We start from the raw sequence: 27734 nt of genomic DNA, 5'->3' as shown, positions 1-27734 counted from the left end.
ATCTGCCGTCAGTGCTGTGGGCAGAGCTAAAGAGAGTGTGCAGCTTCTGCAATGTCTGCTAGCTGCAACATCATTATAAATACAAAGGGAACAAAAGTGTTTGTGTTGTTTAGATTATATGCACTTGCGCGCCGATTGCCAACAACACACAGACATCTGATGCAGCTTTACTCACCACCCGCGATCTGCAAATCCAGTGCCGAACTGGGACTTGTTTACAAAGTATTCATCACCGAAATCCCGGGAACAAACAAACATACGTGCATACTCCGTTGCTGCCCTGGAAAAACAAACTTCATCCACTGTTCCCTTAATGCTGGGTTCTTTGGGAAGCTGAAAAAGGTAATCTTTCCCTCACAACCAAAAACACACTCCTTTGTTGACAGGAGCTGCGTCTCATTTTGGAGGCTTTGTCCTTCGGAGGTCGCATTTGAAGGCTGAATACTTCATCAAGGATGTCATATTTAAGAAAAGTAACCGTAATAAAATTGACATTCATTGTGAGGTGTAAAATACTGCAATTTCTTTCTTACGTTGCAATCTAACGGTTTTTCCTTAAATGAGACCGATGACGTATGCAGCCTTCAAAGGGTGCAGCCCCTCAATTGGGACACAGCCATTGTTGAAAAATGAACGAAACGCGTTGATGGGCGTGCTCTTGCTCTTGTTCTGGGTGATGTGTGTGCGCACGCTTATCAGGGAGAAGTGCCTATACAAGGAATTCTGCTCTCTTTTGACGTCATACAAGGCCATACTTGAAAATACCTAAAACATTGAAAATCCCCATTTCCACCATCAGGGCAATAATTAAGAAGTTCCAATCACCTAAACATATTACAAATCTGCCTGGAAGAGGACGTGTGTCTAAATCATCCTAATGCACGGTGAGGAGGAAAGTTTGAATGGCCAAAGACTCTCCAAGGATCACAGCTAGAGAATTGCAGAGATTAGTTGAGTCTTGAATCTCAGAAAGCCTAAAAAAAAATTATCAAACAGCACCTACATCACCACAAGTTGTTCAGGAGGGTTTCAAGAAAAATCCTCTGCTCTCATCCAGAAACAATCTCCAGCATATTCAGTTGTCAGACAAGACTGGAACTTCAAACGGGACCGGCTTCTATGGTCAGATGAAACTAAAATAAGAGCTTTTTGCCAGCAAACCCACCAGATGGGTTTGGTGCACACCAGTGTTAATTTCGTTGACGAATAATTTTCGTCATAATTTTCGTCAACGACATTTTTTCACGGACAAAAACGAGACGATGACTAAATAAAAATGCGTTTTGAATGACTAAAACTATGACTAAAATCTACTCTAATTTTCGTCAACGAATAAAAACGAGACGAAAATGAAAGAGAGGGACGATTTGGGAAGATATCCAGTCAGGACTGCTGTCCTGTGTGGAAGATGCGCACATTTGAATTGTAATGTGCTGATCTAACCGCGGGAAACGCGGCGCTGTTGCGCGCTCTACAGGCTCGTGCAGCAGCACATCTGACTGCTGCGCAATTAATGAATAGCGCACATTTATGCCATCCGATTGCGTATAAGCTAATGTTGATGAATTATGACAATGTTTACTACACAATGTTTATATGGTAGCATGTTTTAGACGGTTGAAAGAATGTATATTTATCTCCCTCATGAGCAGCCTGCTACAGTGCAGACTGCAGACATTTCAGAATAAGAGTCACGGTGTATTTCGGGATGGTTTATAATTATTATTTTTTTCCTGGTCATTATTGTTATTTTGTTTAAACAATAAACTGTATTTAATTTATTTTCTGTTTAATTCATAGTAAACTACTGTATCTTCTGTCACAGGAAGGAAAGACTAAGAACATTATTTGACACATTATTCAATATATTTTACAAGTATTATAGTTATTAAAGTAGTTATTATAGTTAACTAAACCTAAAACCAAAGAAATCTTCATTACTTTAAATAAACATTAACTGAAATAAAAGATAAATATATAAAAATGTAAACTTATAAAAATGTAAACTTAATAGTTTCTAAGCTTTAGCTTAACCTGAGGTATTAAAATAAACAAAAAATAAAAAGTTATAGACATTTAAAAGCAAAAACTAAAAGACATAAACAAAAAATTACTAAAACTTTTAACTAAAATTACAATGAAAGCAGGAAAAACTAAAAATCAAATCTAATAATTTTTTTAAAATGAAATCTATAATAGTAGCCTACCTCAATGATAAGTGTGTCAATCCCTGAAAAGTACTGAATTTTGCTCTTTCACGTGTTTTTGCACTTGAACGATCAAAAACCGTCCGCTTTGGTGAGCAAAGTACAGTTGGGTGAACATAAACAGTTTGGGGAATATCAGATGTACCTATATCAGTGTATTGGATCTGTGGAAGCATTTTTATTGGAAATGCTTAATGCTTACAATTTAACTAAATTAGATTTTAGTCGACTAATTCTACTGTAGATTTAGTCGACTAAAATCTTATGATATTTAGTCGACTAAAACTAGACTAAAACTAAAACAATTTCCAATGACTAAAATATGACTAAAACTAAATGGCATTTTAGTCAAAAGACTATGACTAAAACTAAATCAAAATTTGCTGTCAAAATTAACACTGGTGCACACATGGATAAAAAGTGCCCCATGCCCACAGTTAAATATACTGCTGGATCTTTAATGTTGTGGGCCTATTTTTCTGCTGGAGGTCCTGGACATCTTGTTCAGATACATGGCATCATGGATTCTATCAAATACTAACAGATAAAAAAAAATCAAAACCCGACCACTTCTGCTAGAAATCTTATAATGGGCTGTGGTTAGATCATCCATTGGGACAATGATCCAAAACAAAAATCAAAACCAGCACAAAAATGTGTCACTGAGCACAAAATGAAGCTTCTGCCATGGCCATCCCAGTCCCCTGACCTGAACCCTAAAGAAAATCAGTGGAGTGAACTGAAGAGAAGAAGCACCAACATGGAGCTGGAATCTGAAGGATCTGGAGAGATTCTGTATGAAGGAATGGTCTCTGATCTTTTGTCAGGTGTTCTCCAAACTTATCAGGCATTATAGGAGAAAACTCAGAGCTGTTCTCTTGGCAAAAGGAGGTTGCAAAAAGTATTGAATAAAAGGGTGCTAATAAATGGTGGGCAACGTGTTTTGGAGAAAAAGATTTATTTCATAATGTTATTTCCCCCCCACTTTCAATTCTTTTCCTTCAATGAAAGTTTCGATTTTTGCTAATTTTATAAATTAAAGATCAAAAGGATAAACAATGCAGATTTATTTTTAGAGTCATCTCTGATCATATTTATGAAGGGGTCTAATAATTCTGGCCACAACTGTATCTTAGGCTATCAAAATCGCAAAAAACATTTTTGCGCATTTCAAATGATGGTCTTTACGCAAGAGAAATGAAAGAGAATCTTTGAATGTTTCACAAGCATTGGGACCTTAGAACAAGTACCACAAGTGCTTTAAAAGAAGACATATTGCAATAAAACACAGGAATTTATCAGGAGCTCTCTGCTATCACAGTTAAAATGCTGTGGGAAAGCAGTGGTGTGTTTTGTCTGTTTCTCAATCACAGAAGAAGAACCTGCAATCTGGAAGGTTTCTTCAGAAAGGAAAAAGCTCTGAAAGCTCTTGAACTCTTCATCCCCAAAACTGATAATAACACAAAGAGGAGATTCACTCTCTCACCCTGTGTAACATTAAACTACTGCTCTCCTCCATCCCTCCCCGACCTTCTGTTCTCATGTTCGCAGATTAAAACAACAGGAAAGCTGATGAGGTGAACCATGAAGACACTCAAGAACATAAAACAAGCAGCAGCCAAGATGGATATTGGCACAGCATCTCCAAATATTAATTTCTTATGAAGTCAATCCTAATAAATGGACTGAATTTGACTAGAAGTACTCTGGTGGCTAATGAGGAGGATTGGGGTAGAGATGACATCCACTTCAGAGTAAAAACGAGAGCAGAAAAGAGAAAAATGCTAATGAGAGAACGACTATTAATGTCAAAGTCATCGTCATTCCACAGAGAATTTGCGCCATGCCAGCCTTCTTTTTTGTGAATATTAGAGGTTACAAGAACTGAGCGATGTTTATCCTTCAGAGAGCACAAGGAGTGCTAATGGATAACAAAGGGGGAGAGAGTGCGCAAGAAGGTTAGGGGAAGGTTGAGAAAAGGGAGTGAAATGGTGAAATACGAACATTTGTGAGTGTGAGCTTAAAGGGATAGTTTACCCTAAAATGAAAATGAAGTCATTTACTCACCCTGGTGTTGTTCTAATGTAGAATGCCCTGCATTCTTTTATGGACCACAAAAAGAATTAAAAACAAAAACAAAAAAAATGTTCCGCTCACGCTCGTCCATATAATGGCAGTGAATAGCGATCAGCAAGTTAATAAAGATGCAAAAGTATCACAGAATGACTATTAGTGCCGCAGTTCATTCTGTCACCCAGAAAAAGCACACGCATTGTGAGAAATCAAGATTAACAAAAATGCAACATGAAATACAAGAAATTCCAAAAAAGTACTTTCTACAAAGTCAAATATCACAGGACAGGAACTCCATTTGTCTGATGACAGAATTACAGTTGACCGATATCAACATGATAACTTCTTGTTATAATGAACACAATAGGAAGAGAAGAAGGTTACATGTGTTGTATTTCATGTCGTGTTTTTGTACATCTTAATTTCTCACACACGCGCATGTCGTGTAGCCATGCAGAGAAGACCAACGGCCAAGGTCAAGAATTCTGTTAAATGATACAATAATTTTTTTTTTACCAAACCCTATCGTATACCCTCAGAACACTTGGAATATACAGCATGTGTAGCATGAGATCATCATGTGATGCGTTTGTCTTTTTTAAAAAGTTTGATGCTGGGCACTATTCACAGCCATTATATGAACAAGTGGGACATTTTTAAAAACATTCTCCTTTTGTGGCCCATAAAAGAAAGAAGGACATACAACATTAGAATAACACAAGGGTGAGGAAATTATAACTTGCTTTACATTTTAGGGTGACTTATCCCTTTAAGGATTCTTTCATTTTAAGCTTTTTTTGAGAAAGAGTCAGAATGCTAGAAGAGATGGAAAGAAGTCTTGATTTTGACAAAAATGTATATAAATGTAGTCATGAATTTCATAATGTCATATTTTGCATATTTTACTTGGGCTGAAATAGCATATAGTCAATGAAAATTCAAAAGAACAGCAATTACTAGACATTGAAATCTTTTGTAACATTATAAATGTCTTTACTGCGATTTTTTTTTTTTAATCAATTTAATTTGTCCTTTGCTGAATAAAGTTACTTTCTCTTCAAAATTTTGAATCAGTGTATGTACAAAATGACAAAAAAAACAAAACAAGCAAAAAAAAAACAACCACATTATCAAACATTCTGCAAAATGTCCAACATATGATTGGTTTGTAAGAAACAAAACTTCCTGCATTTATAATTTTAAAACAGTTCTATGCATTGTTGTAGTGTAAATCTTGCAGTGTTCATTTTCTTATAGTATATTTACATCAACAGTAAATTTAAATAAAATAGCTTCATTATAGTCACAATGCGGAGGCATCTTGTCTTCACTACTGTTGACACACATGCACGCACACACACACACACACACACACACACACACACACACACACACACACACACACACACACACACACACACACACACACACACACACACACACACACACACACACACACACACACACACACACACACACACAAAAACACACACACACACACACACACACAAACAAATATTCATCACATCCAATAAACAAACAGTTCAGAGAAATCCTTAACCACATTCACTTCCTCAGGCCTGAAGTCATCTGCTCACCCTTACCAACAGATGAATGTCATCTCCACATGAACGTCATTTCCTGACAATACCCAATACCAGTTATTATGAAACATCCTGTGGTGAGCAAGAAATTACATGAATCCAGTCAGAGCAATTCAGACACTGAAAAGACGTGTCAGTACTTGGGTCAAGGGAGATGCTGAGAGTCAGACAAAGATGCCTGATCAGATGCAGAGAAAAAGGAAAGTAGTTTTCATCCTGCAATAGGCAGTCTGTCCATCATTTAAGTACATGGGTAATTCTCAGATATCACTAATGGGTGTTTATCGCAAGCTGTACCCATCATCAATCAGGTTCAATGGCTCACTGGTTTCAAAGTCCATTACAAGGGACATAATGAGAATAAGGTGATGAGGCAGCTGTTCTGAAGGCATTCACTATTGAGAGGTCATGGTGTCAACTCAGAAGCCTCAGAAATGATCATGCGAAAATGAAGTGTAATAGAACATGACATTTCATTCACTTGTGCAGAAGATGAGTTCTGAAAACACAGACTGAAACTAAAATGCTCAAAACTTAAAAATATGTTAATTGACGGCATTAAAATCAACAGTGACAGCAGACAGCAGAAAGTTACATAATCTAACATAAGAACCAGCCAATAATATAAACTGTCCAAGCAGAGTATTTTTGTGTTACATATTTAAGGCTGAGAATAAGACCAAGACATATTTTACATAATACAATTTGTGGTTTTAATATTGTGTCAGAGGATTTACGCAGAAATTTATTTAAATGGGTTAAATGAGAGATAAATGAGGTGTGCAGTGGTCACATCCATGTGGAAAATATCATCTTTGCATTGACATTCGCCTTCTTTTACAAACCCATGAGAAGAAAGAATGAGCCTGACCTCAACAGCTCTTACAACCTTAACAATAAAACGCAGATCATAAATGGCAGAAATTAACTTTTAATATAGTCAATATCTGCCCCTGGAGTTTATTTTCAAGGAGATTTTTATTTTTTTATTTTGAGCATTTATATCAGAAGGCACTGAATATATCATTAACATCAATTTAATCAAATAAATTCTCAAATTTAAATATTGCTATTACATATTAAAATACAAAAATACTTCACTAAGACACATTTTGAAAAATTGTCTGTTTCTTATACAACCGTTCAAAGGTTTTTGGTCTAAGTTTTTTTTTTATAAAGATTAATACTTCTATTCAGGAAGGATGCATTCATTTGATTAAATGTTATATATATATAAAATATATAAATAAAATATATATATAAAAAACTATAATTAGTAGCATTATTGATTTTGTGGAAACCATTAAGCCATTTTTTCCAGTATTCTTTGATGAATATAAATATTTTATATTATATTAATATTATATATATATTTATATATTAATATGGAAATATGGTTTCACTCATCTGGGATCATGTAGAACAATTTGAAGCTGCAATAAAAATAATTTTGACCTTCAATTGTTTGGTGCCCATTCAAGTCCACTATAAGGAGAAAAATCCTGGAATGTTTTCATCAAAAAACTTTAATTTCTTTTCCACTGAAGAAAGAAAGACATGGACATCTTGGATGACATGGGCGTGAGTAAATTATCAGGAAAAGTTTATTTAAAAGTGAACTATTCCTTTAATGAGCATAAGAGACTTTGGTCAAAAAAATAGTAATGTTTCCAAACTTTTGACAAGTAGTGTATATATTTTTGTTTTTTCTCTGACAACAACACTAAGGTAGCTTACATATTCAAAAACACTGCACAAATACAAAATATATTAGTTATTTAATTAGGCAACATTTCCATGGCAACAGTGCTGAAAGTATGTTGAGGTGGACACATGCCTTTATGTGCAAGTGTGTTATGAGATAGTGCTGGAAAGGTGCCATGCTCACCATAAATTTCTCCAGTGTAAATGTGAGAGGTGTCGTAGGGGATCTCTTCTCCAGAAACTTCCACCTTCAGATCAGGAGAGAAGAGAGAGGTGTCCCTCTTCATCCGAAGGTTAAAATGCCTGATGGAAGGAGACAGAGAAAGAGAACAAGATTAATGGACTGTGAAGTTGCCCATGAATGTACACAATGCGTCCCAACAGAGATGAATACGTACAATACACACAATATTTGAGATGCTGTGCAACAAACACCAATATACTAACAGCCTGAGCCAAAAGTTATAATTCATTACTGTAACTATAATGGAGGAATAAGGCAAGTTTGCCAACTAGCGTTTCTGCAAAAATAATTTTTTTCCCTCATTTACTAGTATTTATAATCAAATCATATCTTCCCTTCAGATTATTCCATTTCCCATCAGCTCATTAGGGCATTGGGATTCACCAGAAAACACAAGGTGCTGGTGAATGACTCACAGTGATTCAAAATGATTCATTTGGGTTATTAACTCATGAAGCTCTGACATGTAATGGAGCGTGCGCTGGATGTCTAGGTGAATACAAGGTGGATTAATGAGAAGAAAACAAGTCACCATCAGTCCCAGAAAGAATCTGCGGAAATATTTTCTGCACTGGAAATCTTTGGATCTGTGAAATGGATTTAAAATACTTCTCATAACAGCCAAAACAGCTTTCAAATCAATCATATTTTTATTAGAAAGACAAATGCTATAACAATACATTTACATATACCATCAACTTTCTTTGTTTAAAAGGTCGCTTATTTTAAATAAGAAAGGTGTAGCTTCATTATGCTGTGCATGAGTGTGGAATCATGGGAGGTGACGTCTTCACCTCCACAGCCGATGGAAAGTGATTTGACGGGACTCAAGCAGAAATCATGTTCATGGATGAGCTAATGTATTAAAGAGTTATTAGCGTTACCGTTGTATGAACCAGGGCAGGGCGGGGGCGAGAGCCTGAGACATTTTATGTTGCAGTTTTTATTATGTTTATATGCCGCAGTCGGCAGCTGCCGCTCCTTTCGTTATGCTGTTCATGTTTATTTTACGAATAAAGTTATGCTTAATGTCTGCCGCATCCTTCCCGGAACTTTGTTACATTTACGTTTGATCACTTAAATTTAAATGATTTAGTTTAATTCGAATTACTCGTTACTCTGCGTTCACTTGGTGACTGACATGAGACAATAAGTCGCACAATGCAGTAAGCTAGATAGTAGGGGTGTGACGAGATCTCGTATCACAAGATCTCGCGAGACTAAAATGTGACGAGATTTCTCGTCGAGGTGAAAAGTAGTCTCGTGATGTTGCTATGATAGAGTGGTTAGGATGATTAGGAAAGAATATGCCACCGCTACGATTACATTACACCCCCACTGTCATTTTGCTTTGTATTTAAATAAAAAACATTTAATTCAGTTGGATAACGGTCGCCACTGCTCCATATTTACAGAGTTACGCGCGATCACAAAAGTGAAAGTAAACAGGAGCGCGCATTCAAACGCAATTTCAATACCCCGCATTTTGAAAGCGGCTCCCTGATGAATACAGATATCTCTCAATATGAAAGCTATTTTAGGCTGGGCAGTGTAGTTGTAACCATGTCTTAGCTCTGTATCAAAGAAAAATGTGGTCTTATTTGCACTTTGAATATTGAGAGAGTGTGATTATGGTTGCACTTAATGTAAAGTGTTACCATAAAAATGAATAACAGTTTTCTCTTAATCTTAAGCACAATCAATAAGGTTTCATTTGTTAACATTAGTTAATGCACTGTAAACTATGAACTAACAATGAATGACTATTTTTATTAACTAACATAAACAAAGATTAATAAATACTGTAGCACATATATTGCTCATTGTTGATGTTGGTTAATACATTAATGTTAATAAATGAGCCATTATTGTAAAGTGTTACCATTTTTATTTATACTGTTTTTATTTCCATGATCAGTTTGTGGAAAGGAGGTCAAAAGCTGTTGAAGCTCATAAATCATGTACAGTAAGGTCTGAAGAGACTGAAATCATTCAGAAGAGAAGTCAGTCAGTTGAGTTTGTGGCAAAACCTTTTACAGTACTTGAGTTCTACACTCAGAAAGTAGAACTGAAATGGCATTCATTACAAGATGATTAGTTAAAGCATTTCAAATACACCTGCAGAATATTTATCTAGACATGTATTTCGCCGTTGAGAATTTCTTAAAAATAGTGTGTAAAAATCTTGTCTTGTCTCGTCTCGTGAGCTACCGGTCTCGTCACACCCCTACTAGATAGGTATTAGAATATCATATTAATAAAAGCTGGATGACTTGTGAAGCTAAATGGCATGCAATTAGTTTTAAAATATATTGACTGTTAGAGAAAATGCTGTATTACTGTTACTACAAATAAAGCTTGACAGAATAGTGTCTCTCTGAGACATGGTGAAAACATGTTACTCATGGTAAATCAAGAAAACAAGAGATTAATAAAACACATAATATATTAGAGCGTATATGGTGTTTCCATGGTTTCTATGGAAGAATCAAGGGTAGCGCGGATATGACATCATTGACAGGCGACGACACAAGATGTTACACTAGTTACAATTGCTGATGTCTCTGGATTTAAACATTGTTGTAAACATTTGGGATAATGCAAGTACACAAGTCAACAAAATATATAACACTGTTGTAGTGGTTTTTGGATATTTTAATCCAAAAATCTTACATATTGTGCCTTTAACAGTTCTGTCTAATCATTTAATAGACAGAACTGTTAAACAAAGACAGTAAACTAATAAAGATGGTGGTGCTTAGGCGCTGACGTTTTTATCACTGTCAAAATAAAGGTTTGCCTCTGACACCTACCAGCCAAACATGTCGTTCACCGAATAATTTAATAAACAAAACTGCAAGGGTTGAGAAACGTATATGACAAAACAAGTCTATTGATACCCACATTGCTTTCTGCAGAGTAATTTGTGTGCAAATTACGTCAGTCATTTGTTTTGTTGACAGAAAAGAAAGAAATGTCTTGCGTTAAAATGGCCTTGACCACCCAGCTCATGGATTCCCTCAGGATAAACAGGATCAGGTGTCAAACATGCTTCAGTGGTGCCTCTGAGCCCCTGTGTGGATGTGTGTTTGTGTGTGTGAAGCTTCTGTCTCTAATTCATTAGGGACTAAAGGAGCCAGTGATGTGGATAAGGTGTGCCTCAATAGGGGAGATTTGACTAATGTTAGCTAGAGAGAAGATATTACTGTAATGTGTAAAATAAGAAAAAGTATTGACCTAATAAAAACAAAGCTGAATTTCATGAAAGGCTCAGTACAGGAACAGGAAGACTCAAAGGCAAAGGGGTGGAGCCACGTCCCTATAGTAAGCACTCCTAGTCCATAACAGCTCTGTGCTCCACCCAGCATAGGTTTGGCTTTTGTGAAACTCACAGCAAACATACACCAATAGTGACATAAGGAAAGGGAGAACAACAATGTGAGAGAAACAGAGAGAGAGATGAAGAAGAGTAGGAGGAAAAAAAGAGAAGAAATTAAAGGACAGAGAGTCCTGGAGGGAGAACGGGCAGGTGGAGGAGGTCAGGTCATTCTCAAAACTCTCTAATTAAAACTATCCTTCACATTCAGACACACACACACGCACGTTTGCTCAGCCATATGAGGACATAACATAGACATCTACTGTTTGTATGTACAGGTAATTATATTCATTATAGACAACGCCTAATCTTACTCCTACAAGAAAACATGTATATATAGAAAACTGAAAACAGAAAACTTTCTGAATTTTTACATTTTCACAAAAAAAAAAAAAACATCATTCTGTATGATTTACAAGCCGTTTTCCTCATGGAGACCAGACGCACCGGAGAAATTAGGGCTGCGATGATACGTCCCCCGATAAAACTCCCGATTCGATAATAAGACAATTTTTAAGAATAGCTCTACAAGTATTGCAATTAGACATTGCAATATATTCATTTGAAACAATGTAAATGATACAGTTGTTATTGTAAGCGCCATTTTCAAAAGGTAACTATTTTGATCGCTACTGTAGACATCAGTATATTTGTATTTTATATTTGAACTATACTTTTATCCCAGTACTTCTATGATGATCTGAACTATTGTTTCACAGAAATAATGATACCATAATAATGACTCTCTCTGGATCAGCGGCAGCACCAACACAGACTTGAATGTTGCAATATGATTTTGTCAAAGGTTTAATAGTAGATAGACGAATTGTCGTCATTTAGGAATACGATCGTGTGGGTGTTTGATTCGAGATCACAATCTTATAAAGATTAATCATGCTGTTCTACCATCTTATCTATAGTATTTGCTTATACTCTCTCAGCATTGATATCTGACACAAAGGTATATGAGTAGCGTGAGGGCTTTTCAGTGCATTCATTATATTAATATTCATGAAGTGAGACATTGCTATTACAGTGCTTCTCCCACACATCCCACCAAAACTGATTTCGGGAACAGTTTAAATGTATTTGTGGTGGTCAATGTTGATACTGTGGAGGGCCGCCACAAATAAATATCAATGTATGGGAAGCACAGGATAGTCTCTCGTCCACTTGAAAGGGATATTACACCACGTGACACACATAGATAACACATTTCGCCATCTTTTGAATCAAAAGTGGGTAACTTCTGTCCATCTTCTCTTTAAGCAAGGACTAAAATAAAGCAATTTAATTTGAATTAATATTCTTTTAAAATCGTAAACAAAAAAAGTATAAAAGTACCCAGAAAAAAGTCAAATGGATTTAGACATGAGATTGAGTAAATGAAAACAGAACTTTCGTGTTTAAGGGGGACTAATTCTTTCAGATGGGAGGTTTGTGCGACACACTGATTCTAAATTGAGTTGAACTTTAATGTGGGAAACTTACATATAGCAGCAAACATAACAGCTAGTACAGATTCTCTAGAACAGAAGGACATCAGGAGTACTGTAGAACATGCATGTTCATACCATTCATACAGTGTCACTAACCCCAGCTTTAACACATAAAAGACACGCATACCTCAGAACAAGCACTGACAGGTAACAATAACTACCATTTGTGGGGACAAAGTAGCAGAGATTCAAGGAATGGGCATATTACAAGTTCTTTCTTATGAGACTTGGTGAAATGTTACGTTCAGACAAGTAACGCAGGAAGTCCATCCTGACTCACTGACAAAATTTTCACAACTCACAACCAGTGTCTGTCATTTTGCACAACAAGCTTAACTGATACATCATATACTTATGAGTAAATACATTTGTCAGATGTTTAAAAGAAAAAAAAAAAAAAAATCAGTTTCATAAATTAAGTTACACTTGTGAGGAGTTCAAACTATAATTTAGTTAAAATGGCAGATCAATGTAGGTGTGTGTCTTCAGATAACATAAGTCAGAATGTTATCACAAACAACATCCACCATCTTATTCAACACCCAAGGGAGGAAAAACACTCGAAACCCACCCAAACACTTCACCCCCACCCACACACACTAGCACCATCTATGCCTCACTCAGTCACATGAGTCACAGTGGAGACCACAGAGCTCAACATTTTCCCCCATTCAAAAAAGTCTCTGCTATCCATTTCAAACCAGTGCCAGACTTTTTAAATAGTGGTGACTTCTATATCTCCACCTCTGGCACTTCTGCGAGTGGAATGATGAAGTAGTTTAAAAAAAATAAACAAATACCATCAAGCTAAAAATGATCATTATTACGTCCAAATGTTCTCAGCAGATAGGCTCATTGTCCTATGCCTAATTTAAAATGTTTTGGTTCTATTCATAAAATATGAAAGAGAATGCATGCTCAACTACAAGGCCCTGAGAATAAGAAAATGAAAGAAAGAACAAGAAAAAAAAAGTAAAAACAAGTACAGCTTTCATAAATAGGGTCAGGAGGTGCAAACTTTCACTTTTCTTTTCCAATGATATTTAGGTCCATTAACTGTTCTCTCGAGCACACTGCTTCCCACTGATACAGACTGAATACTGTACAGAAATACATAACATAAAATAAAAATCTGAGAGCTTTCTGTCCCCCCATAGACAGCTACGCAACAAACTTTGACACTTCAAAAAGTTCATAAAGAAATTGTAAAATTAATCCAGATGTATTGCATGGTTTAATCAAAATTTTCTGAAGAGATTCAATTTAATTTAGGCTTTTACTTCCATATAAACATTGATCAGTGAACATAAGCAGAAACTGAACCAAACCTGAATGATATGCAAGATATGCAAACCTCTTGTGGAAGCTCAAACGTGCTGCATAACCAGTGTGTTACGCAGCACATTTGAGCTTCTGGAAGAGGTTTGATCTTGTGCGTCATTCAGGTTCGGTTGAGCTTCTGCTTATGTTCGCTGATCAATGTTTAAATGTAGTAAAAAAGCCTGAATTAAATCTGTTCGTTATAAAATGCGATTGAGTCTCTTCAAAAAATTGGGACTAAACTACCCAATACATATGGATTAGTTTTACAATCCCTTTATGAACTTCTTGAAGCATAAAAGTTTCCGTTGCTCTCAGATTTTTGGGTGAACTAATCCAGTTTAAAAAAAGTTAATTTATTTGTATTAATAATTTACAAAATGTTCTCATCCTATGGAAATTGAATTTTTGTTTTCAAAAGCACTAAAATAAGCATAAACAAAACCATATATCATTAAAAGGAATCAGAATCAGAACCAGAAAAACTAAATTCCTCTGAGATACTTTGTGGGTCAAGACAGTGCTAGATTAGAGAGCACCACGGTCTCCACTTTTGCTCTTCAAATAAATTAGCAGCATTTCCACTTATCATTACTGCAGAGGGCTATATTAATCCCCATGTGATGACAAGAAGGGAACATCTGGGATGTCTGTTCGCCATTAAATACAAGCAATCACAAAAAACTGAACTCAGCAAATCTAAACAACACACAAATGCAGACAGAAAATGATGGCCACACTACAAAAATATTTGTGGGAAAGCAAAAGAAAGGGGCACAATTCATTTAATTTATCCCTAATATGCAAGCAGACGGCTAAACGTGATTTTAATGGGTCCCACCACCAACAGATCATTAGACTCTGATAGAACTCGACCTCGGAGCCAGAATAGACGGCCCCCTCATCAGCTGAGCACCAGCAAGCCTTCATTAGCTCCAAAGTGACTCACTGCATTTCTCTTGCAGTTGTCAAACGCCCAGCAAACTCCTTTGTGTGAACATCCAAAAAGCCAAAGGGAGCCATCTGGGTTCCCACTGAGATCTTTTGTCCCCCAACACTTCGCTTTCACCTATTAAGTCAGTTTCGGGAATATCCCACCCACCCAATCTCGGTAAGACCCAATTTGTTTTCTCCATCCAGCACGTGCTTTAATTACCCAGCACTCAACAATTTCAATTACGTTACAGTAATGCATCGGAAATTAATGACATCCACCAGCTCAGCACCTTAATCTGAATATAAGTGGATTTCTGATGCAGAGTAATGACAGTCAAAAAAAAAAAGAAAAAAAGATGATACCAACTAGCACAAATGGCAATTATATATGTCTATGAGGACAGAGTGATACAGCAACAGGAATTACTGAGTACATAATACTTCCTTTGTTTACTACAGAGCAATAAATGAACGCTTTACTAGAGTGCTCTATGACAGATGGGAGATGGGGGCGGTAAACAACGGTAGGGAATACTGAGTGTGAGTGAGTCTCTGTGTGTGTGAGAGAATGTTATAGCTGAGAATGAAACAGCCATTTAAGAGCAAGCAAAGGAGAAAAAAAAGGGGGGGGGGGTTGGTAGAGAATAAAGCATTAGCTAGTTAAAGATGTCTGCGAAAGATTGGGTTGAATTGGGTCAGGACAGAAGAGGTAAGCGCTAATTAGAAGAACATCCATATATTACACAACTCCCTGCCTCATTGACCTGATCTGGGCTCTACCTGTCCTGAATGACACTCCTCACCTTTACCAAAACAACAGAAACAGAGGATGGAAATGGATACTTGTAAACTCTAAATCATTACTCACAAATAATAATATCCCTATCTCCAGCAAACAAAATCTTAAAATAATAATAAAATATTATTAATTCAAAATAATAATAATAATTTTAATTAAATAAAAAAAAAATCCATCAACAACATCAATAATAATATATAAATTAATCATTTATTATTATTATTATTAAATAAATTTATTTATTTTTTTTAAATGCCATAAGATGATGCTTATGAGAAATGTAGAAAAAACACTGACAATGCAATGGCCAACACTGGGGTGATTTATCTGCATAGAAATCAAGCAGGAAAATTTGTAAAATTCACACTGCTAGGGAGACCTCAAGAGAGTAGTGAATCACAGCAGAAATCAGGGCTCTGGCTTCTGAGCTGGACTTTGCCTTATCTGCTTGTCTCTACTTTCCTCCTGTCCTTCTCTCCTCTCCTAATGCTACCTATTTTTAATCACACTCCATTCTAAGGACTCATTACAGAGACACAGATCGGCCCATCTGGCTGCTGGAGGGCTACACACATGGACGCTTGCTCTATGAGTGAACATAAACCAAGAAAATGTGGAATGAATTGTCAGACGCCAGAGAAGCCATTAATCCTGCAGTGCACAGAGGGCCTGAATCAACTTTCCTTGCCAGTCTGTCTGTGTTCAATGTTATGTGCCACACAGAATCAATACAACAGAATTAATTAATTACAGACTGCACCACTGCGGGCAAGAGCAAAGAGAAATCTGATGCCAAGAATTTAAACACGATTATTTAATTAGATCCAATTCAGCTCAATTAAAAAGGTTCATTGTATAGAACTTTTCAAAAAATATGAATCATTCTGAAGTACCCTTACAAAGAACAATGCCTTACAATCCCCAGTGAGACAAACAAAAGCAAGAAAAAACTACTGAAGGGAACTTAGAAAGAAATTAATACTTTTATTCAACAATTATCAAACAAAAGATTTATATTTCACATAAATTTGTTCTTTTGAGCTTTCTATTCATCAAAAAAATCCTGAAAAAAGTATAATGCTTTTCCCAAAAAATAAGCAGCACAACTGTGATTATTCAACATTGATTATATTAAGAAATGTTTCTTGAGCACCAAATCAGCATATCAGAATAATTTCTGAAGGATCATGTGACACTGAAGACTGGGGCAATGATACTAAAACTCAGCTTTGGCATCACAGGAATAAACTACATTTTAAAATATAATAAAATAGAAAACAGCTATTTTTAATTGTAATAATATTTGAAAATATTACTGTTTAACTGTTATTTGATCAAATAAATGCAGCCTTGGTGAACATAAGATACTTCTTTTAAAAACATTAAAAAAAAAAAAAAAAAAAAACCTTACTGACCCCAAACCTTTGAACTGTAGTGTATAAAACAAGTTTCAAAAACATAAAATAATCTTACCAACCTCTAACTTTTAAACCAGGTGTGTCCAAACTCAGTCCTGGAGGGCACTGTCCTGCAGAGTTTAGCTCCAACTTGCTTCAAAACACCTTCTTGGAGGTTTCTAACCTATAGTAAGACTTTGATTAGCTGGTTCAGGTGTGTTTAATTAGGGTTGTAGCTAAACTTTGCAGGACAGTGGCCCTCCAGGAGCAGGATTGGACACCCCTGTTCTAAACAGTGTAGTGAATGTGTGATTTATAAAAAAAAAAAAAAAAAAAAAAAAAAAAAAATTATAAAACAGAGGAAAAGCAATTGAGATGTTTGCTTGCCCATCTTCTAATGCGCTTAGAGACGTCAAGAGTATTAAGTCTTAATGCAAGTCCTTATTAAACTATTACATGCTTGCGTTCTTTGCTCTAACCAATATTGTAAACAGCAACCTTTTAATCCAATCAACCGTCTTATTGGAAAGTGTTCTCAAACTACCACCTCCCCTTGCAGGAGCATAAACAAGCACAATGGCGATATTGTGCACTGTAATGATGTACCATGCCACGGTATTGTCCTTCCATTATCAGATGCAAGCCGAAGCCAGTGTGATAAGTAGATTTCCTGCAGAATGCCCAAGAGGAGCACACTCATGTCATTTCAAACCCGTAAGACTTTTGTTCATCTTCAGAAAACAAATGTGACCCTGGACCACAAAACCAGTCACAAGTCGCACGGACGTATATTTGTAGCAATAGCCAACAATGCACTGTGTGGGTCAAAATAACTGATTTTTCTTCTATGCCAAAAATTATAAGGACATGAAGTAAAGATCATGTTCCATGAAGATATTTTGTAAATTTCCTACCGTAAATATATAGAAAATTTTATTTTTGTGAGTGGATATGCATTGCTAAGGACTTCATTTGGACAAGTTTAAAGGCGATTTTCACAACATTTAGATTTTTTTGCACCCTCAGATTCCAGAATTTCAAATAGTTGTATCTCAGCAAAATACTGTCCTATCCTAACAAACCATATATCAATTCAAATGATGTATAAATGTGAACTAAAAAAAATAAATAAATAAAAAATAATCAACCCTTATGACTGGTTTTGTGGTTCAGGGTCACAAATGTTTCTGATGAAATCTGAGAGCTTTCTGCCCCTCCTTTGATGCTTCAAAAAGTTCATAAAGAGATCGGAAAACTATCCATATGAATTGAGTGGTCCAGTCAATTTTCTGAAAAGACACGATAGCTTTATATGATGAATAGATTGAATGTAGGCTTTTATTCACATAAACATTCATCAACTCACACATCAGTTGTGGTAAACAGAAGCTCAAACATGTTTGTTTGGGGCTTGCAAGAACCAATGAGGTTCATTCTCATGTGTTACGCAGTGCATTTGAACTTCTGGAAGAGGTTTGTTCTCGCCCATCAAGCAGGTTCAGTTGAGCTTCTGTTTATGTTCGCTGATCGAAGTTTATATGTGACCCGCTCTGACGAAATGAGTCGGAAGTCGCAACGTTCCATTTTAAGATATGAGCCGATAATGTGGAAAAACAATGAAAAAAAAAAAAAAAACTTTTGTTTTTTTTTTTAATGCAAATTTCAAAGAACAGACTTTCAAAAATAATCTCCCAAAGTTTCGTAGTCCAGGTAATTGAGTGAAGGTATTTAAATGGCTATTAAATTTGACATGGAACTCCTCTCGTCACTTATGAGCATTTCCCGGTATCCCGTATAACGTCTCTGCTCTCCAAATATGGTGTTACACGTTGTATAGAACCAATCAAAAAGCTTAGAAATGTAAACACAATGACATAAACACTGATTTTTATCAATGGGAAGCCCCGTTTCGACTGACAGATGAGTCAACATCTGCACTATAGCACATACCACTACACAAAGGACATATTTGAACTGTAGAGATCACTGACATGATGATAAAGCGTGTTTGTTAGGAGTGAACGTGTGTTTGAGAGAGAGTTTAAGAGTTATTTCAGAAAAAACAAAAACAAAAAAAAAACCCACTAACAACAACTATCAACTAAGTGTTGACACTCAACATTCTAATGTAATTCATCTGTTGTTAAAAATCACTGTTAAGGCCGTGACACGTCAGGCCATCGGTGAGCATACATCAGGCTAGTTTTTGCGCCGTGTTCCACGTGTCAGATGCAGTTGGTCTTAAGACGGCGGGAGTTTGCCTGCGTTGGGGCTGACGGTGAGAGAGATCACTCTGATTGGCTGTTCAATTTAGCAAACAAGTCAGTACACAAGAATAAAAGTGAAAGTGATGAAACCTAACAAGGAAGGCAAGACGGCACAGACTAAAGGCTGTTCTAATTTTACGCCATCTTACCTGAGCATTCAAATACGTGAATATTATCACAATAACATGAGCCACCTGGAATGAAGAAAGTGATCAGCATGATTGATACTGAAAATGGCAAGCAAGCGCTGCTTTGTTAATGGTCTGTATATCTGCAGTCCTAGGTTTGGTTTATTGATAGCTGTTGAAATAGACAGTTATTATCTTACATGCAGGCGCACCTGTAGTCCTTTTAGTGTGTTCAAGCACAGCTTTTTGACCCAGTTGCAGTCGATGCAAGGCGACAACACAGTCAGCTTTTATCGCCGCTAGTTCACAACCTTTATAGACTAACTTAAATTTTTAGATAATCAAATGACAGTGTTTTCACATTATAATGTTTTGCATAAAGCTCTGAAATAATCTAATGAAACAGGTAAATCCTGAGTTTGACCAAATTTAGGCTCTGTAGATTTGTATCACTTTAAAAAGAAATCAGCTTTCCAAAATGTTATTTTAACCTCAACATGCACATTTTTTCCCACAAGACTCTCTTCAGAAAAACACCACAACCACACACAGTTTTAATAAAGAACCTCATTAAAAAGGAGAAATACACACATATCAGAAAAGGGAAATTCCACACAAAGTTCATCTTTTCAATGAAAAAAAAAAAAAATTTAACCAAAAAGAACAAAAACCTTTTTAAGTTGTCCATTTAGGTCTGTAATATTCTGTATTAATGTGCTCTAACAGAAATGTTAAGAAAATTGCCTTGTTTATCCACAATATATGTGGTAAGCAACAATGCTTAAATTAAATTTAACCAACCATATTTCATGCTTTCAAAAAAGGGATCAAAGACCCCCTTTTTTTAAACTTTATTTCAACAGTAAGCATTGTGTAGAAAGATGGAGGCATGCCTGAGAAATAAATACACTCATTTTGTCATAACAGCACTGCCTGATGAATTTATAAGAGCTGAAATAAAGAGGTCAGGACGCTTCAGTGCTCTGTCACGTCCGTAACGTTTTAATGATTAAGCTTATGTCATATAACAATTATAAATGCAAATAACGTGAAACTTTATATGCAAAGCTAAATTATGTTTATGCTTATTAGGACCAACAATTTATTTCACTACGTTGCTCTGAACAACCATAATAAGCGTTACGGACGTGACCGTTACGGACGCTACATATTCAATCCTTTGACTTTGCTTCTTTATATTGCTATCATCTGTTTCAGGCTTACCATATCAGAACACATTCAATAATCACAATACTCTTCGTGCTTTGTTAGTTTCAATATGAAATTGGTTTAACTTTCAAATACAAATTTAAACCTATATGATACAGTACAACTTATAGAAGAGCATTGTGTCTCATAGGACACTTCTCTCAGGAAAATGGATGTCGCGTTTTTACCTGTTGGTTAAAAAATTAATAGCCTAGCCTATTGATCACAATCCGCGCGATCAAGCTGACAAAATAAAAATAATAAGATTGCAATAATTTTGACTTGAAATAAAGTTTGATCATTTTGACTCAAGACTTTAAACTGTGAAAACTGGCCGAAAAAAAAAAACTGTGTGGTCATTTAGACACAAAACATAAAACGGACATGATTGCGATTGGCAATAGTGTCAATTGTTCACCTGACTGTGGGGAAAACATGCGATTTTAAACTGCTTTATGATAAACATTAATATTTGTCAATGTATTTTAGCAAGCAGTTCTGTAAGAAGGAAAATAATGGTCTCTAAATTGATTCTTGAACAACGCACATGCTTGTCAACATGAGAAATAGGTCTAATCTATAAGACTTTTGCAATACAGAGTATAAAGTTGTATAAAGTTTAGTAAGAAGTTGATAAATTGTGGAGTTTTACCATACTGGTATCCCAGATTTCAATATTTGGTGGTTTAAATGCCTGCTTGAGGTCTCTGTGAAAGTTTTAATGCAGTTTTAAAGCAGTCTTTTGTGCCGCTTTCAGACCAGTCACATCCGTAACGAAAAACTGACACATCCGTAACGTTGTTTTTTCCTCATTAATGCGAACACAAAAAATGAAATAAAATTATTATTTTATGCTCTGTGGAGAGCCAACCCTTCTTCATTCGGTGGGCAGTATTACTTTTGGTTTGCGCAGTGTAATTCACAGAATTCTTAAAAAATATGTTGTCACCCAAAACTTAGTGACACTTTTCGTCACGTCCGTAACGCTGCATATTTCACTCATCTAAAATATAAAACAGTTGTATAGACTGACATTTTTCTAATGTCTGGGCTCCTTTAGTAAGGGATTATGAATATACAAATAGATGGTTCAATATGTTGCTATTAAATGTATTCTTTGAGCGTTTATATTTCAAGATTTGACTCCAAATGTCACGTCCATAACACTGGAATTGCCCCAAAACATCTTGATCTCAATTCCATTTAAAAGAAATATGTTCAATCTTTTTACAACAACCTCAGCCTCTTCGCACAGTCTGTGGTTAGATCCTTATATAACCCTGCTCTGATCTCTCAGCACCTTCTTTGTTATTCAGTCTCCTCTGTGCTTCAAGTCCCTTTACTGTGATCAATACTAAGAAAGCATGGACAGCAGATGAAACCTCTCAAAAATAGGAACAAGTTTTTGCGTGGCAAGACATCTGCAGGGTTTTGCAATGAAAAAAATCTTCAAAAAGCTGAAAGTCAGAGTCAGAGAAACACTCAGCAAAGTTTCATGTTGCTCAGTTTCGCTTTTGCTTCTATAACCAAAGACAACAAACAGTGTGTGTGTCATAGCTGTATTATAGAGCTAAAGAACTAGGTAAATCAGAATTATTAAAACTATTATTACTACAGTCAGTGAGAGAGGAAAATTAAGACTTCTCTCACAGACAGAAGGGATCTTATTTTGATCACATGCCCAACACTCATTCTTCAGGAATTTCAGGAGAAATGTCAGGAGAGACTGTGTTCATTCTCAACTTTTCCTAATCTCTCTGTTCTCTGAGCTCACATGAGGAAGTGAGAGGGGAGATATGCATCACATGAAGTACATGTGACCCTGCCTTGCCCGTTTTACGCAGAAAATATACTGTAGCATGTTTGTCATACATACGCACACACTCACTCTCATGACTCTCATGGTCTCTTGAAAAGCCTGGTATTATTACCACTTCTGCAATTAGATTTCAATGGGAAAAGAAATTGAGTCATTTTAAAATGCCAAATAGACATTTTTATAATCATTTTCAATATCTAATGCAATCAAATCGAATGCTTCTGTGCTCATTCATACTGACATAACAGCAGGAGTGGATGAGATGGGTACACAAAAAACAACACAATCAAAATTAAGCTGTTGCAAAGTTCAGGAGCACTGGCACAGTGAAGGAGTTGATATTAAATTTGCACCCTTTTAAGGGTGTCATGTTTGAACGGAAATGTACATTCAGTTTGACAATAAAATATGATTTAATCTGGTTTCAGCAACCAAACATTCCAACAATATTACAAAAACTAGACTGGACAAGGCAATGACAAGAACTAAAACCATTTCCTCCATCATAAACATTGCAAAAAAGCCCATGTCGTGCACTGAAAGATGGGTGAATGAAATACAGTTTTCTAAGTGGACCTAACACAGATTACTGTGGATAGTCTTCAATGCTAGTGTGGTTGAAAATCTATTCAAAATGTGACCTCCCTGCTGAAAAGAAATAAGTGAGCCCGATTTATGTCAAAGAACTTTTTAAACATATAAAAGAAAACATGAGTAGCATTAAAATAACATTCAAGAATATTCCAAACATTTTCTAATTTGTAAGGAGGATATTAAAAGAATTGCACTCCTGATTTGGAATCTCTTTTAGCACTGCAAATTATTCATTAGACCATGACTACACCAAATGACATACATTTAATTATCTCCAGCAGAAAAGTCACTTATTAAGTCTTTCCAGCTCCTCTCTGTAGGTTGTTTTGTGGTTATTTGGTTGTATTGAATCGATTTGATGGGGAACTGTCCTGTAAAACCGTAATTCTTCTAATGTTTATTCTAATGAGTAATTTATTATTTATTTATATTTTTGCTTAACAAAGCTCATTTAAATTTTAAGTTGGCTATAATCCTCTACATAATATTTTATGTAATCATGCAAATAATGATAAATCGTCAACTCAGGGAGCCTCAATTACGGTTTAATGACTGGGGTCTGTTAAATGACATTCCTCTTGCTTCAGAGGACAATTTTCATTTAAAATTTCATTAGCCAATGTAATTCTAGCCTATACAAGTACACATATGGTGTTATTAAAGTAAGAAGAAAAAATGTTTAAAGGGATAGTTCACCCAAAAATGAAAGTTTGATGTTTATCTGCTAACCCCCAGGGCATCCAAGATGTAGGTGACTTTTTTTCTTCAGTAGAACACAAATAATGATTTTTAACTGCAACCGCTGCCGTCTGTCAGTCAAATAATAGGAGTGAATGGGAACTTCTACTATAAGAGTAAATAAAACTTGCTTAGACAAATCTAAATTAAACCCTGCGGCTCGTGACGGCACATTGATGTCCTAAGACACGAAACGATCGGTTTGTGCGAGAAACCGAACAGTATTTATATATAATTTTTTACCTTTAATACGCCACTATGTCCAACTGCGTACAGCTTCCGGCTAGTGAGGTCGGATCGCGCTCTGACAACAGCAGTGATGTCTCGCACATACACTTCAATGAGTGCTAGACATTACTTCGGCTGTCAGAACGCGATCAGACCTCACTAAACGAGTGCTGAACGCAGTTGGACATAGTGGTGTATTAGAGGTAAAAAATGATATAAATACTGTTTGGTTTCTCACACAAACTGATCGTTTCGTGTCTTAGGACATCAATGTGCCGTCACGAGCCGCAGGGTTTAATTTGGATTAGTCTAAGCAAGTTTTGTTTACTCTTATAGTAGAAGTTCCCATTCACTCCTATTATTTGACTGACAGACGGCAGCGCTTGCAGTAAAAAATTAACATTTGTGTTCTACTGAAGAAACAAAATCACCTACATCTTGGATGCGCTGGGGGTAAGCAGATAAACATCACATTTTCATTTTTGGGTGAACTATCCCTTTAAGAAGATAAGCAGGAAGCTTATCTTTAAGGAAGTTAGACTAAATAAAATGTATTCTATTTAAAAGTATGTTAACCACATTAACATATACATGTTACATTTTGAAGCAATCACTACCATAAGCTTTCGTCTTATAAAGAAAGCAAACTATTGCAATAAAATGAAAACAAGTCAGTCTAAATGAAACATCAAGCACTGTACGCTTAAACATTATTTTATTTGATAAATAAATATGTTTGAATAAAAGACAGAGAAGAAACTGCACTTAAATACACACTTTCACAAAAAAAAAAAAAAACATGCTGTTATTTTGACCATGATCGTGAAAAAAGGCCACACATACTGAGTTCCAACACAGAATACACATTATAGGCTATATATTTGACTGCACTGACACTATTGGATGAGAACTAAACTGGTAGATCATGACACCACTGTTTTCTGCAGAGCTGCTTTATAGCTGAATTGACCTCCTTCCATAATTGATGAATACAGTAATTGAACAGAACTGAATCAACATTGAACTGAAGTCAACTGAACAATAACACCATTTTCTTTTTAGAGCTACGTGCTTTACAGCAGAACCGAATTCTGTTTACATCATTATTTTCCTGTATAACACTGCTTTGAAACAATCTGTATTAAAGCGCTAATATAAATAAAGGTGACTTGATGTTTGCTACTTATACAATACCTCTGTGGGAAAGCAGGGCTAAGATCCTGCTGTGAAGTGATACTGCATCTATCTCTGAATTCTGGTAAAACACACAAGCAAGTTCATCCACGTTATTGAGGAGGGCATCTGAAGCCCAGCTTTCTACCTCCGAGAGGCTGGAGGCCGGAGCCAAATGACAGAAGTAATTCTCTCTGACCTTCTCAGAGACTAACAAACCTCTTAGTAATTCCACCTACATGAACAAGGTACTGAAAGAGGAGAATGAATGAGATACTGATAGAGAGGAACAGATATCTGAGGTATATCAGATTACAAATTATAAAGCTGAAGAAACTGCCCTCAATAATAATAATAAAAAAAAACAAAAAAAAAAAAACATCTGCAATGATTAGAGCAAGTCCATCAGTATTCAGAAAGGCCATCCCTACAGACTATGCTAGAAAAGCAATGAATGACACACTGGCAGAAATGAAGCATCAGCATTTAGGAGAGACAGAAACATCACATCAGACACTTGATAAATCAATCTCACACAAACACACATAGGGCCCTATCTTGCACCCAGCGCAATTGACTTTGTACACCGACGCATGTGTCATTCCTATTTTGCAACTGCGCAAAGCGCGCTTTTCCCTCCACAGAAGCACGTCGCTAAACTAGTGAATGAACTTGCGCTCCCTGGGCGGTTCAGCGCAAAAAAGGAGGCGTGTTCCGGCACAAACAATCCCTGGTGCTATTTTGCTGTTCCATTAAACACTTGCGCCACTGACCAGAAAAAACCTAGTCTAAAGTCAGTGGCGCGTTGCGCGTTGTTCATTATGCTATTTTAAGGGCGCATGCTTGATCATAATGTATAGCGTGCACAACGCGCATACACTTTGCTCATGTAATCTACACAGATGCAACAGTTATTTTTGCAAATCATAAATTGTTACACTAAAAAAATATTAACACATGAGATGACGGAAATCATTGTGGTGTGCCACGAAGATGTGAAAAAACCTGTTTAACCGACGCTATTTTGGGTGGGTTTCTCCCATCCCCATACAACACAACTTCTCTGTCTTTCACTGCTCTTACAAGAACATCAGTCTCCTCGGCTGTGAACCGCTCCTGGCGTGCGCCTGGTAAATACGCCATAATAATAGCAATCCATAATGGAACTTGCGCACCTGCTTTTAAAGGGAATGTTGGATGACGCTCTGATTGGTTTATTTCACGTTACGCCCAAACCACACCTATGAATAATGAAGCTACTTCAGACCAACCCATTTTAGATTTGCGCCGGGCGCAAGAGCCATTTATCCCGCCGGGAAAATAGCAACAGCGCCGAGACCCGCCCACAAAGTTACTTGCGCTTTGCGCTTTGACACTTGCGTTTCAGATCGTTAAAATAGGGCCCAGACAATTATTTAATGTGCTGTTTCACCCTGTGCCTGCTGACTGGTATATTTATGCAATCGGTGGAGAGGAAGGAGAGGGAATTTCACACTGATCATGGCTGTGTAATCAATAAATTCCAGGGTAATATATACATTGAGCTGGTTTATAATCTCTTAACACCCTCACTGTCTACATAGCAAAGTCTAAATCATTTTCTGTTATACCACCTTCCCCTTTTGAGAATGTTGGAATTTATTTTCAGAACCTATATTCACCAAAAACACTAAAATTAGGTAAGTTGTAGTATATTATATTATACTGAAACATTACGTAAAACCATATGCACCTAATGCAGTTTAGATATTACAATTCTGGCAAATACCAATAAGCCAATATTTATTTTAATTTTACAGTCAATAACCAAAAGTTTGCCAAATAAAAAAAAAAGCAAAGTAAAATCAGCCATTATAATGTGTTGGAGCCATTTAAAATGTACACAATGAAAAGTAGATATTCATTTTGACAAGATTACATTTAGCAGTGTTATTAAATTAATAATAATAAAAATAAAAACTTCAAAAGGGTCATTGAGTAGTTTTTCAAGTAGAGTTAACACCACAATTTTTCATGTATTTTCGATACCATAAGGGTGTTAGACTTTGCAATGCCATCTATCAACATGATCGTCTTCGAGTTTTATGTAAATTACACTGACACTAGTGAGTTTCAGAGAGCAGCCTACACAATAATTAATTTCCTTACTTGTCCATCAAAAAAGAAGCAACTTGGTTCCTTGATTCCTACTTCTTCGACTGTACAGGTACTGATTTCTCACATGGTCTCTGCTGGAAAAGCATGATAATAAGTGTGTTCCAATATCTAATTTTCCCTCTTTGCATCTCTAAACTACTCTACGCTACACTACTAGCATATCTACAGAGCTGGTAGCCAATGAGAGTGAGGATTCTCTTCAACGTTTGACTTTTACAGTCCAGTCTGAATAAAGGCCAAATAAATAAATAAAATTGAC

The 27734-nt window shown here is 36.1% G+C and overlaps 1 protein-coding gene across 1 annotated transcript in view; it reads right to left on the bottom strand.

The window, feature by feature from the left end:
- Window positions 1-27734, bottom strand: part of adam10a (ADAM metallopeptidase domain 10a) — a 77573-nt gene that overhangs the window by 20977 nt on the left and 28862 nt on the right. The window contains exon 3 of the mRNA XM_067399528.1: window positions 7773-7891. Within this exon, the coding sequence (XP_067255629.1) occupies window positions 7773-7891 (119 nt within the window). The remainder of the gene's footprint in view (window positions 1-7772; window positions 7892-27734) is intronic.

Source organism: Chanodichthys erythropterus, chromosome 11 (assembly GCF_024489055.1).
Source record: "Chanodichthys erythropterus isolate Z2021 chromosome 11, ASM2448905v1, whole genome shotgun sequence".
Taxonomy (NCBI): Eukaryota; Metazoa; Chordata; class Actinopteri; order Cypriniformes; family Xenocyprididae; genus Chanodichthys; species Chanodichthys erythropterus.
Note: the sequence above shows the minus strand (reverse complement) of the source record. Positions and strands in the feature narration are given on the sequence as shown.